Source organism: Cyprinus carpio, unplaced genomic scaffold (genome assembly GCF_018340385.1).
Source record: "Cyprinus carpio isolate SPL01 unplaced genomic scaffold, ASM1834038v1 S000006585, whole genome shotgun sequence".
Lineage (NCBI taxonomy): Eukaryota > Metazoa > Chordata > Actinopteri > Cypriniformes > Cyprinidae > Cyprinus > Cyprinus carpio.
In genome coordinates this window covers 1,021,569-1,035,873 of record NW_024879238.1, presented here as the reverse complement: position 1 = coordinate 1,035,873, position 14,305 = coordinate 1,021,569, and the positions used below count along the sequence as shown (strand labels likewise).

At 43.5% G+C, this 14,305-nt stretch overlaps 1 protein-coding gene across 1 annotated transcript; it reads right to left on the bottom strand.

Annotated features, from left to right (window-relative positions):
- Positions 1 to 1,631: 1,631 nt before the first annotated feature.
- On the bottom strand, positions 1,632 to 12,562 carry LOC122144043 (aquaporin-9-like; the record flags this gene model as incomplete). The annotated part of the gene is given in 5 exon segments (XM_042754680.1): positions 1,632 to 1,849; positions 10,220 to 10,338; positions 10,409 to 10,546; positions 11,459 to 11,585; positions 12,227 to 12,562. Coding segments are annotated over 5 exon segments (809 nt in total), but the record flags the coding sequence as incomplete, so codon positions are not given.
- Positions 12,563 to 14,305: the final 1,743 nt, after the last annotated feature.

The following is a 14,305-nucleotide window of genomic DNA, read 5'->3' as shown; positions in this document are numbered from 1 at the left end:
GGGAGGAGTAAATGGGTTACAGCAATTCAGATAAATAGATAGGGGCTAGATCATGTAAAAATGTATATACAAATAAAATAATTTTAAAAATCAATTCCACATTTAATAGGCAGAGCCAATGAAGGGTCTGGAATGAAGGAATCTTGCAGCAGCATTTTGAACTAGGAGATAAATTATAGACTTAGAACTACCACAGTATAGTGAATTGCAGTAGTCTAAGCATGAGGTGAAAAAAGCATGAACAGCCATCTCTAAAGTTTTATGATTTAAGAAAGGTTTGATTTTTTTATAACAGGCCAAGTTGATAAAAACTAGAACGTATAACAGAGGAGATATATTTGTTAAGGTTTAAGGACTCATCTAACAAAACACCCAGGTTCCTTACATGTGAAGATCTAAACACTGATAAACTACCCAGATCTAAACTGGTTGCCTGAAGATTGTCAGAGGGCCCAGATACAATCACCTCATTTTATCTTCATTTAAGGATAAAATTTTTTGGACCAGCCAGATTTTTACTTCATCTAAGCATTTTAGTAAAGAAGGAAATGCAGAGAGGATCATTTCTCTTGATAGGCAGTAAATTTGGGTATCGTCTACATAAAAAATGAAAGACACACCCCCATGTCTTTGTAGAATGGATCCCAGAGGTAGTATGAACCACTGATGTCACATGAATTACTTTACAGATCTCCTTGCTACGTTTCTGGACTTGGGAACATTTCAGTTGCGTTGCTGTCTATGCAGGGTCAGACAGCTCTCAGAGTCCATCAAAAATATTTTAATTTGTATTCCGAAGATGAACAAAGGTCTTACGGGTTTGAAACGACATGAGGGTGAGTAATTAATGACAGAATTTTCATTTTTGGGTGAACTAACCCTTTAAGTGAAGTGACATGTGGCCAAGTATGGTGACCCATACTCGGAATTAGTGCTATGCCATTTATCCAATCCAAAGTGAACACACACACATACACCATGAACACACACACACCCGGAGCAGTGGGCAGCCATTTTTTTGCTGTGGCACCCGGGGAGCAATTTAGGGATTGGTGCCTTGCTCAAAGGCACCTCAGTCGTGGTATTGAAGGTGGGAGAGAGCGCTGTACATAAACTCTCCCACCTACAATCCCTGCCGGTATGAAACTCGAACCTGCAACCTTTGGGTTACAAGTCCGACTCTTTAACCATTAGAACACCTGATCACACTCACACCTGAACACCTGATCAAACTCACACCTCATCACACTCGCACCTGATCATGCTCGTACTTGATCACACACGTAGTTGAACACACTCACATCTGATTGCAAATAATTGCAAAAATACTATTTAAACTGAACTGAGCTGGATGATTACATCACTGAATTCAATGACGAACTGCCTTTAACTGTCATTTTGCATTATTGATGCACTGTTTTCCTAATTAATGTTGTTTAGTTGCTTTGACACAATCTGTTTTGTTTAAAGCGCTATATAAATAAATGTAAATAAATAAAGGTGACTTGACTTGACACTCATACTTGATCACACTTTTACTTGATTACACACTAACCTGACCACACTTGCACCTGATCACACTTTTACTTAATTACATTCGAACCTGATCACCTGTGCCTGATCACTCATACCTGAACACCTCCATGCCCCATCCAGCAGCGGCAGTGAAGAGGCGAGGGCCTAGGTCTCTGGCGGGGTTCAGAGGGTAACCGCAGTTCAGTCCCATAGAGACGCTGATGCCCAGCAGGATCAGACCCACAGCCAGCGGCTCCACGCCTCGAGGAGCACCGATGTTCCTGCCGTCCACAACCGCTAGAATACACAGGACCAGCATTCCTGTCCCCACCACCTGATGGACAGATGGAGATCGGTTATTCAGTGGTCACTACCCTAACCTAGTCTCAGCCTCAGATGTCATGCCCACGAACCGCTGGCTAAACATCTGATGCATATGGCACACAAAAGTGGAAACACTTCAGGAGTTTTGAAGTCCTCATCAGATTGGTTAGATTATACAGGATTTCTGGGAGACGTGTGTGGCACATTTTTTAACGTTTTGCCTGGAAACAAAAATGCTGTGATGCCAAACCCCCTTACGAAAGAAGAAAGCCGTTGTGTTTACAACTGTGAAGACAAGCGTTTATTAGGATCAACTAAACACTGGATTTTCAAAAGTATGTGAAATATTTAAAGTTCATGGCATAGAATCTTTAAAATATGCCAAACCCCTTTACACACCGGTCTGTTATTGTGCTGTTATTGTGAACGAAACAAACTGGGATTGGTTGTTTGACATGTCTGTCAAATGGCCTCATGGGTGGGCCTTGGCCAATGAAAGCTGCCATGGATTCCAGACTTTTACCCTTCAGTCATAAGGTCTGTCTACATGAGACTAAACCTAATCCAAACCTGAACTTCAGCTGAGCTTGTCATTCCGCTAAACTCCTGGGAAATTTAGGAAATAACTGAAAGTAGAATGTTGTACTGATGGTTTTTGATTCAGATCCACAATGCACATGCAAAATATTTAGACTTAAATTTAAGATGTATTTGAATTGTATATAAAATTTCCATCCAAATATTTTAATTGATTAGCAAGCCTTTGTTGGCAATTATTATTATTTTTTGTATACATTTAGTGTGTGTGTGTATGTATATATATATATATATATATATATATATATATATATATATATATAAGCTTCACAGTAAGATGCCAGCAACAAACAGGAATGGAAGTCACTTCCTGTATATTGCTGCCATGTGTTTTGAGTTTGAGCTCTGTAAGTTCATGGCATAGAATCTTTAAAATACATCCGAGAGTTTTACACACGGGGTAAGTATACAACGCACTGCTAGTAGTCCCACCACCTCTACTCCATGTGTTTCTCTGCACAGGCCCCGTACTCCACCAAGCTACTGTTATAAGCATGAGCCCTGTCAGACTGGTCGTGGCAGAGGTGTTGCAACAGTTGAGTCCTCTCCTCAAGAATTTCAGTCAGGTTTCAGGCCCCACCATAGCACAGAAACTGCACTTGTTAATATTATAAATGACTTGCTTCTTGTGTCAGACTGTAACGAGGAGTCAGAGACATTCGGATGCATGTGCAATGTTTATTTAGAAAACGTAGAAGTACTAGGCAGAGGTCAGACAACAGCGGCAAGGATATCAGAGACAATCAAGATCAAGGTCGGTTTACCAGGCTAGAATCAGGGGCAGGCGGCAGACAACAGGTAGGTCGAAGACAAGGCAGAGAGTCAATAGGGGATCGGTAGAATCAGAACAGTCCAAGGTAATACACAGATAATCAGGCAGAGATAAACGCTCAGAAATGCTAGACAGGCTAAACAAGACTTCGCATTGAGTGAGTGTTTGGCTTCGGCTTATATAGGGAGTGAAATGAGGAACACCTGGTGGTGATTAGTCCGAGGTATGGGGCATATGGGAAATGTAGTCCATGAAGATGTTAGTACTCTGGTGAGGGTGCCCTCCGGTGGCCGTTGGAGAGAGCCACAGAGGCCTGGATCATAACAGAGCGGCTCCCGAAGCAAACATGATCTTTACGCTGAGGTCTTCCACGGGGTCTGAGAGCTGGTCGGTCATGGGGGTCCCTGTGATATTCAGTGGTAAGGTTGGGATCTAGAATGTCCTGTGAGTTAACCCAAGATTGTTCTTCCGGACCATATCCCTCCCAGTCAATGAGATACTGGAGGACCCTGCCTCAGCGTTGTAAGTCAAGAATGGCTCACACCTGATAGGCTACCTCGCCATCAATGATCTTGGGAGGGGTACTCTCCTCAGCGGCCTCCTCCTGGTCCCTCTCTCCTCCAGGACCACCGGCGGGCTTGAGCAGGGAGATATGAAAGGTGGGTGAGATACGATAGTTGGCAGGCAATGCTAAACGATATGAGACTGGTGTTATTTCTCTGATTATTTTGAAGGGCCCACATACCTCGGATTGAGTTTCTTGTAGGACTGACGAAGACGGAGATCTCGGGTGGACAGCCAAACCCATTGACCAGGGGAGAAGCTAGGACCAGCTCTGCGGTGTCAATCAGCCTGTTCCTTTGCTCTGCGAACCGCTCGTTGGAGGTGAACATGAGCTGCGTTCAAGGTCTCCTTCTCAACCACTCATCTACTGTGGGGAGCTCAGAGGGTTCACCAGACCAGGGAAACAGGGGTGGCTGGAAGCCAAGTACACATTGGAAAGGAGTGAGACTGGTGGCAGGCTTGCGGAGAGAGTTCTGGGCATACTCCGCCCACAGAAGATAACAACTCCAGTCGGCCTGGTTGTTGTGACAGTAGGTGCGGAGGAAGCGGGTCAGTTCCTGGTTGAGTTGCTCTACCTGGCCGTTGGATTCGGGGTGATATCCTGAGGTAAGGCTGACATTGATATTGAGTTGTTGGCAGATTGTTCTCCATACCTGAGAAGTGAATTGTGGACCTCGGTCGGAGATGATGTCCTCAGGAAGACCATAGAACCTGAACACATTCTGTAGCAGGGCTTCGGCCGTCTCAAAGGCTGTAGGCAGCTTGGGGATAGGAACTAGACAGCAAGCCCTTGAGAAGCGGTCAATAATGGTGATTATAGTTGTGAAGTTCTTGGCGCTGGGTAAGTCAGTCACGAAGGCGATAGCAATATGAGACCATGGTCGTTGGGGTATGGCCAGGGGTTGGAGCAGACCGGCTGGTCGCTGATGTGAGGACTTAGTGATGTTGCAAGTGATACAGCCTTGTACGAATTGTGTAACGTCGGCCTGAAGTGAGGAGCACCAGAAGCGTTTTGGCCACAAGTTCTATGGATGCGTTGATGCCAGGATGACCAGCGCTGGGAGATTCGTGTATCCACTGTATTACTCGTGGACGGAGTTCGGCAGGGACATAGGTCCGGTTTGGGTGGACACTTGGCAGGAACAGGGTCGTCTACCTGATCTTCTGAGATCTCTGTCATGATGTCCCATTGGATAGGTGCTAGGATAACTGTGGAGGGGAGAATGGGTTCAACAGAGTTGGACTTGGGAAGGGGATCGAACTGTCATGACAGGGAGTCTGCTTTGCCGTTCTTCGCTCCAGGTCGATAGGTTACTTTGAAATCAAATCGAGAGAAGAATAGAGACCATCTTGCCTGTCTGGGATTGAGATGCTTGGCGGAACTCCAGGTTGTGATGGTCGGTGAGTACGAGGAATGGTAATTTGGCTCCCTCCAGCCAATGACGCCACTCCTCAAACGCCACCTTCATGGCTAATAGTTCTCTATCTCCCACGTCATAGTTTCTCTCGGCAGGGTTGAGTTTGTGAGAGAAAAAAGCACATGGAAACAGCTTAGGTGGATTGCCGTGCCATTGTGAGAGGATAGTGCCTATGCCCGTATTGGATGCATCCACCTCCACTGTGAACTCCAGCTCCGGATTGGGATGATGTAAGACGGGAGCGGTCGTGAACTGCTGTTTGAGCTGCTGGAAAGCCTGTTCACTGGGAGGTGTCCAATTAAGATGTTGACCCTTCCCCTGCAACAGTGTGGTGAGAGGTGCAGCTACTACACTGAAATTTCTGATGAAGCGTTGATAGAAGTTTCCAAATCCTAGGAAACTCTGGAGTTCCTTGGTTGAAGATGGTTTTGGCCATCCAATACTGCCTGTACCTTCTTCCCATCCATGGCTACCCCCTCTGCACTGATTATGTATCCCAAAAAGGAAATCCGTGTTTGGTGGAACTCACACTTCTATAAACTTAGCGTAGAGCTGGTGCTGAATGAGTCCCTGAAGGACCGCTCTGACCTGCTTGACGTCGGTTTCCAAGGATTCGGAGTAGATCAGGATGTCATCAATGTAGACGATGACACAGTGGTTAAGCATATCCCGGAAGACGTCATTAATGAGGGCCTGGAACCCAGAAGGACTGTTGGTAAGTCCAAACGGCATAACCCGATACTCACAGTGCCTGGATGTTGTCGAGAAGGCAGAGAGTCTCTGCAGCTGTTGTTGATGTGTGGCCAGCACAGAAGATTGAGCAGATACCTCGGTAGACAGCTGGAAGAACATCGCTAGATCCTGATTTGGCGAAGTCTTTCTGTCCAGACTGTACAGAGACGTTCGGATCCATGTGCAATGTTTATTTAGAAAACGTAGAAGTACTAGGCAGAGGTCAGACAACAGCGGCAAGGATATCAGAGACAATCAAGATCAAGGTCGGTTACCAGGCTAGAATCAGGGCAGGCGGCAGACAACAGGTAGGTCGAAGACAAGGCAGAGAGTCAATAGGGCAGGCGGCGGAGGATCGGTAGAATCAGAACAGTCCAAGGTAATACACAGAAAATCAGGCAGAGATAAACGCTCAGAAATGCTAGACAGGCTAAACAAGACTTCGCATTGAGTGAGTGTTTGTCTTTGGCTTATATGGGGAGTGAAATGAGGAACACCTGGTGGTGATTAGTCCGAGGTACGGGGCATATGGGAAATGTAGTCCATGAAGATGTTAGTACTCCGGTGAGAGTGCCCTCCGGTGGGCTGTCGGAGAGAGCCACAGAGGCCTGGGTCGTAACACAGACCAAGGCTGCATCTCATTGCTAGTTTTACTTGATCTTAGTACTGCGTTCAACACCATAGATCATGACATACTCATAGATCAATTACAAAATTATACAGGTATTTAAGGGCAGGCTTAAAGATGGTTTAGATTCTACTTGTCCGATCGCTACCACTTTGTTTACTTAAATGGGGAGTCATCTCAATTATCACCAGTAAAGTATGGAGTGCCACAAGGATCTGTCCTAGATCCTCTGCTATTTCAATATACATTTTGTCCCTTGGTAATATCATTAGAAAATATGGGATTAGTTTCCACTGTTATGCTGATGATACTCAATTATATATCTCAACAAGACCAGATGAAACTTCTACATTATCTAAGCTAACAGAGTGTGTTAAAAATGTAAAAGATTGGATGACCAAGAATTTTCTCTTATTAAATTCAGATAAGACAGAGATATTACTTATTGGACCAAACTACAGCACACAGAATTACAATTTGCAACTGTTACTTCCTCTACAGTCAAAAATCTGGGTGTTATATTAGACAGCAACTTGTCTTTTGAAAACCATATTTCCCATGTTACAAAAAAAGAGCATTCTTCCATCTTAGAAACATTGCCAAGCTATAAAACATGTTAACTGTTTCTGATGCAGAAAAGCTAGTTCATGCATTCATGACCTATAGACTGGACTATTGTAATGCACTGCTAGCTGGTTATCTTGCATCTTCAATAAACAAGCTACAGGTAGTCCAAAATGCAGCAGCTTTCCTTACCAGGTCAAGAAAATATTTTCATATTACCCCAATTTTACAGTCTCTGCACTGGCAACCTATTAAGTTCTGTATCATTTACAAAATATTATTACGTACCTATAAGACACTTATTGGTTTAGCTCCTGTGTACCTAACTAGTCTTCTATCATGCTACAATCCATCACGCTCCCTAAGGTTGCAAAACTCAGAGCTTTTGGTAATACCTAGTATAGCAAAGTCCACTGAAGGAGGTAAAGCTTTTTCACATTTGGCTCCCAAACTCTGGAATAGCCTTCCTGATAATGTTCGGGGTTCAGACACACTCTCTCTGTTTAGATCTAGATTATAGACTCATCTCTTTGGCCAAGCATTCAAATAATGCATCTCATAATCTTGGACTACAGTTTATATCTGATAAAAATGCACATATTATTCTTTAGCTTGGGTTAAACAAATCAATTTTGTTTGGTTGGAACAGCAGCTATGCCAATTATATCTCTATTTGTTTCTCTGTTTCGGCTGGGATTGATATCCCGTGGTAACTAGGATTTACACAAGCTTCAGTCTGAGCCTGTCCTCCAACAAAAAACGACCATATAGGTCGTTTGTGCAAGCACCTTATTACGACCTATATTTACGTTTTAAAGTTAAGCGGCCTCTAGCGGGCGTAAAAATAATGACAGTATCGCGTTGCGTCTGTCGTCATGAAATGACGTATAACGTCATTACCAATCAAAACGCACGTTTATTTAAATGCAATGTGTGGACTTTTTACACCGATCTCACAGTAGTTCGTACATATTTTACTAGGTGGCTTATTCGTTCGAATGACCACACCTAGCCCCTCCCCCTAAACCTAACCCTCACAGAAATCATGCTAAATTATGATTTATTGAGCATATACATTTTACGTGCACATCCGTTTCTCTGGGATCGAACCCACGATAGCATGATTGCATATCAAGGTATAACGCAATAATCTACCAACTGAGCTACACGAAACGCAAATCACAGTGTAAATAAAAGAGTACAAAACATTAATATGAAAAACGACGTTTTGCCGATAGGGGCGCAATTGTAGTATATGCTCTGATGGGTTGTCGTATTTCAGGGATTTGGACAAACGACCTATACGAGCGTATTAGTTGGAGGACAGGTTGTGTTGCATCATCTAATAATTGCAATTAACAGTGTTCATTGTCTGTTTGATTACGTCTTCGATTTTTCTGTACACTTCTGCCATATGTACATTAACTGAGACTCACCACTGATAAGTGTCAGGATTATGGACCAATCTGTGTGTTTGTTTTGCTCCATGACCCAGTTTCCATTAACTGTGTTAATTTGATCCCAGGTGTGTCTTGTTCCTCCCGAATTATCCTGTCTTTAAAAGCCCTAGTCTTTTAAGTTCTTGTTTGTCGGGTCTACTTGTTGGATTTTTCCCTGGTTTCCTGTCTCTACTTTGGATTAATAAAGACTTATTTGTGTTATCTCCAGTGTTTCCTCGTTCCTCTTTCCCTCCTAGAAGGAGAAGACCCGACCTAAAACAGTAACTTCCATGTTTTACCCACCATTTGTTTTCTCATTTTTCTCCTAGGGTTTTTCTTTCTGTTGTGTCCCATGGATTCCCTCCTTTGCCCTGAATACCTCCTTCTTGTGTTGGAGCAGGGGGAGAAATCGCTCGGGGCCCACACCAGACTGTTCTGGGTACGGGCAAGCATCACCAGCTACCCAGACGACCCACTCTGTGTGTTCTACGATGGCAGTTTGAACATCGCGTACAGAGCACTGTTGTCTGAGGATGGTCCCCAAGCAAATTTCACTGCCTTCGTGGAGTGGACACTCCAAACCCAGAGCCCAGCCCACCATCTCCCCATGGTTTGGAGCATAAGCTCTAGTCCACCGATGGGCTTCGCCTCGTTGCTCATTTCCTCTGGATCTGTTGGGGTCTTTTGTCCTGCGGCTGCCACCTTGGTCCTCAGTCACTTAGGCTCTGCCGCGGATCTCCGAATATTCGCCTTGGTCGCTAGAGCCCTCGTCTCCACTCTGGCCCCCCAGATCTTCGGCAGCCGCCTGGCTCATTGGCTCTCCATCTCTGTCTCAGGTTCTTCCTCCATGGCTCCTCCCTCCGTCGGCTCCACCGTGGGTCGACATCATGGCTGTGGCCTGGGTCCAGCTGGACTCCTCCTGCTCCAAGCTCCACTTGTCTCCTGCCTGGCTCCTCCCTCCTTCGTTGCCCTCCTGGTCTCTGTCTGCCGGCCTCCTCCCGGATATCTGTCCTCCTCCAGAACCTCCTCCCAAGTTCTCAGCCACGCCTCCCTCTGTTGTTACTACAGTGCGAGGACTCAACTTTCAGGAGGGGGTGTTATGTCAGGATTATGGACCAGTCTGAGCGTTTGTTTTGCTCCGTGACCCAGTTTCTGTTTCCTGTTAATTGTGTTAATTTGATCCCAGGTGTGTCTCGTTCCTCCCCAATTATACTGTCTTTAAAAGCCCTAGTCCTTTCAGTTCTTGTTTGTCGGGTCTACTTGTTGGATGTCTCCCTGGTTTCCTGTCTCTACTTTGGATTAATAAAGACTTATTAGTCTTATTTCCTCGTTCCCTCCTAGAGGGAGATTATGACTAAATATTGGAGAAACTTAATTTTCTGTAAAGTTGCTTATACAAATAGCTATACAAATAAACTTGTTAAAATTGTATAATTCAAATTTTATATGCAATTCAAATACATGAATCTTAAATTTAGGCTTAAATTGTTTGAGTAATGACTTGTTTATTTGGGACAGAAGGAGCTGAATTAGGTCATGGGTTCACATCTGAATTGGTGTGTTTCTGCAGCCGATCGATGTGCATTAGTCAAATGGCATCAGTCTGCGGTTGTGAAACACGGACTGAATGTGTGTTTTCAGTTCAGTGATGCACAGACAGACTGACCTGATCCACGAAACCGCCCAGGACTGTCAGGTGTCTGCCAGGGTATGAGGCAAAGATGTGTCCAGTGGCGTTAATTCCTGTGACTGACAGAATCCCGCTGGTGAAGTCCATGAAGGCATCTGAACACACACACACACATTAATCTCATGCATCAAACATGTGGGAAACCTCTGTGTTCCTCAAACTCACCGTAATACAATCCAAAGACTGCAGCTGCTCCCACAAATGCGCCCAACATCTGTGCTGTCACATAGATGGGAAACTTCCAGATCTTCAGCTTCCCCAGGATGACCATGGCCAGAGACACGGCAGGGTTCAGGTGACCACCTGCGGACAGATATTTCCAGTCTAAATATATTTTAAATATATGCTAAATATACACTGTAAACCAGAGGTGCCAAAACTCGTTTCTGGAGAGCCGGTGTCCTGCAGAGTTTAACTCCAACCCAATCAAACACACCTGAAGCAGCTAATCAAGCTCTTACGAGGCATACTAGAAACTTCCCAGCAGGTTTGTTGAGGCAGGTTTGTGTGTGTGTGTGTGTGTGTGTTTTTGTTTGTTTGTTTTTTGAGTACATGGATGTACAGGAGTGCGTGTTTTTGTGACATATAATGACACAACTTTGTATAATGACATGGGTATGACACAAGTATTACAAGCGAGAGGGTGAATTATGAGGATATGGACAATGTTTTGTTTTTTCAAATAACCCATGTCCCCATTTTTCAAAATGCTTATAATTTTTTGAGAGAGTAAAAATGCACAAAGTTTCCTGTAAGGGTTAGGTGTAGGGTTGGTGTAGGGCGATAGAATATACAGTTTGTACAGTATAAAAACCATTACGCCTATGGAATGTCCCCACAGTTCACAAAAACAAACATGTTTACACACACACTCACACACACAAACACTCATGCACACACACACAGATCAATGGATCTGTCCTGATGCTCCAGGCCCTGTATGACCTCAGAAAGCAAGCAAGAGCAGCGTTTGGTCAAACTAATGTCATTCAGAGACTGACGGCTGAGAAAACATCTCAGATCATCTGAGAGAAGAAGACTTCATCCAGAAACCCAGAAAGAACCGAACCCCAGCAAACTCCAGGAGCTGCTGTGGATTGGGTTTATCGATCGGTTCTGGGAACAGCAGTGATCAGACGCGTGTGGCTCCAGCTCACGTGTGTGTGATGCTTATATAATGTGTGTGTTTGTGTGTGTGTGTGTGTGTTTGTTTACCCGACACGCCGCCGGCCACATAGACGCCCATCATGAGTCCGGTGCTGAAGCCAATGTGAACGGTCAGCGGTTCCCCGAGAGTGTTTCTGCTCAACACCGTCTGAGCCACTGAGCCGCAGCCGAACAGCTGACATACACACACACACACACACACACAGAGCAATGAGCTATCACTGATCAGCAGCACCGCTGCACAATAACACAGAGAATTAATCATTATATATATTTATAACATGAACTCTGTTTGTGAGTCTGTGCAGAAAAAGCAAGGTTTCTGCAGGTCTGATGAAGGTGTATTAGAAAACACTTCAGATTTTAAAACACACAACTTACAACCGATTTCTTTTTTAATGCAAGAAGGAAAATCTGCCAATGGACTTGGAAAAAATCAACTCAAGTTTTCATTCCCCATTGTCATATACTTGTTCTGGTTTCCATCATAAACTTACTTCATTTTGTTCAAATCTCAGAAAACAAGACTTGAATCTTGAAACTAAGTGAATATATCTTGATTTAAGGATGTTTTTGATATTTGTACTGGAAAACAAGACAGAAATACTGAGGAAGATATTCATTTTTTGCAGTTCATGCAACATTTATTGCCTTACATTACATTATGATTTTTATTTAAGGCTTTCTGCTCTGATTTAAGATTTTTAAGGCTTTAACCTGAGGAACAGCAAAGGAAGTGTTAGTAAGAGCCACAGAAACCCTGTGAAGCTGCGGTCTGAACTGAATCTTAAGGATTGTAAGCATGCAGAAACTCACCACCAGCACAAAGGTCCCAAGGAACTCGGCCAGGAACTCTTTGAAGACACTGTTTTTGATGGCACAGTGCTGCTTCATGATGCTGCGAGTGTGTGATGAGTCTGGACTGAACACACACCGGACGCTCCGCTGCATTAAAGCTGTGATGGGACATCCAGCACACACCCCATCGATCTGCCTCGCTAATGACCAATCTCTCACAAACATCAGCTCAGACTAGTGTCACTCACAAACAGCTGGAAAAGCTCACAGATGATTACAAAAAAGCAGCACGAAACACATTAAATCAAAGTAGATTTATGAATTAGAAAAACACGAAATAGTATTTTCCTTTATACTCCAATAATCTTTGTTTTATTTACTACTTAGAAAATAATTTTTACAGTGTACATTTAACCCCAGCCACAGACATCACTTCTTTTATTTATTTTTGTGGTTAAAACAGAAAAAGAAACAGTGAAGAAAGCCAAAAAAAAAAAAAGTACCATGGTATTATTACTATGCTTTCTGAACACATCTCATGGTGATACTATAGTATTCTTGGAAGCTACTTGAGGTACCATATAAATAGTTCTTTCAATATAAACTGCTGTTTTGGGTAAGATTTAAAGAAATTAAAACTATTATTTAATTATCAAGGATGCATTAAATTGATCAGAAGCGCCAGTAAACAGATTTATAACGTTCCAGTAGATTTCTATTTCAGATAAATGCTGTTCTTTTGAACTTTCTGTTCATCTGTGAATACTGAAAAATGAAATGTGTCACGGTTTCCACAAAAATATTGGGCTGCACAACTGTTTACAACATTGATAATAATCAGAAATGTTTGGTGAGCAGCAAATCAGCATATTAGAATGATTTTTGAAGATCATGTGACACTGAAGACTGGAGTAATGATGCTGAAAATACAGCTGCACATCACAGAAATAAATTACAGTTTAACAGAGATTCACAAAGAAAACAGTTATTTCAAATAACAATGTTTCACTATTTTTACTGTGTTTATGATTAAATAAATTCACCTTTAATGAGCAGAAACTTCTTTCAGCCCCAAACTTTTACAGTTTTTCCGAATTGCTTAGACACAATTCTAGGAACAACTCACCATTTTCTCAAATCTTCACACACAATTTTAAAATCTCACACCCAACGGTACAAACAGCTAACTTCTGAATCCCAATACAAACTTTGCCCTCAGTCAATACAAACAAACTGTCAAAAACACAGACTACATGACTGTTTTTTACACATTGGAGGGATAAATTCAAACCACTGCTACCCAATGCTTTAAATTCAAGTCACTTTTATTCATATAGTGCTTTTAACAATACAGATTGCGTCAAATTAATCTTAGTGCCCAATGACCCAGGCTCAAAATGGGAAGTCTTGGTGCCGGGTGATCCCAGTTTCTCCTCTGAGGTGCTTTGCGTTCAGACGAAACCCAGCAGTTTCAATTCCAATGGCCTGCAGCAAAGGTCAGATTGTGCAGGAAGAGAGTCATCTGTTTCCTGTGGACCAGGTTGTCAATCCGTGGTCGTCTGTATCAGCATCCACTAACAGCTCCGTTGAATGTAGATTGGAGTAGTGTGTTTTCATAGACTCCTAGCCCGCCTGAAGTCCCACAAATATCTCCTTTGTTCCCTTCTAGGTGTTCCTTAGTTTCCAGATTGTTGGTGGAACACAACCCAGCAGGGCCATGTGCTGCCCTCAATCCCCTGTAGGCGCCTGACTCACATCTTGATCTTTGACCAGAACCATACCACACGTGGTGTCATCTGCAAATTTGTGGGTCATCTGCAAAGTGGATTTGGGATTGGAAGCGCTAAACAGAAACGCCAACGTCATGGGTAACACGGGAAGTAAACAGCTGAGGGCTCAGTACGCAGCCCTGTGGGCACGCCTGGTGTAAGCAGTGATGACTGGAGGATAGAGAGGTTATACAATTTACGACTGAACGGGGTCTGTTTTAGTCAAAAGTCTAGAATCCACTTGCAGATGATGTGCGTTCCCAGCTGGCTGCGCTTGGGAGATCCGCGTGGGAGGGAATTACAGTATTAGAGCAGAACTGAACTCAAT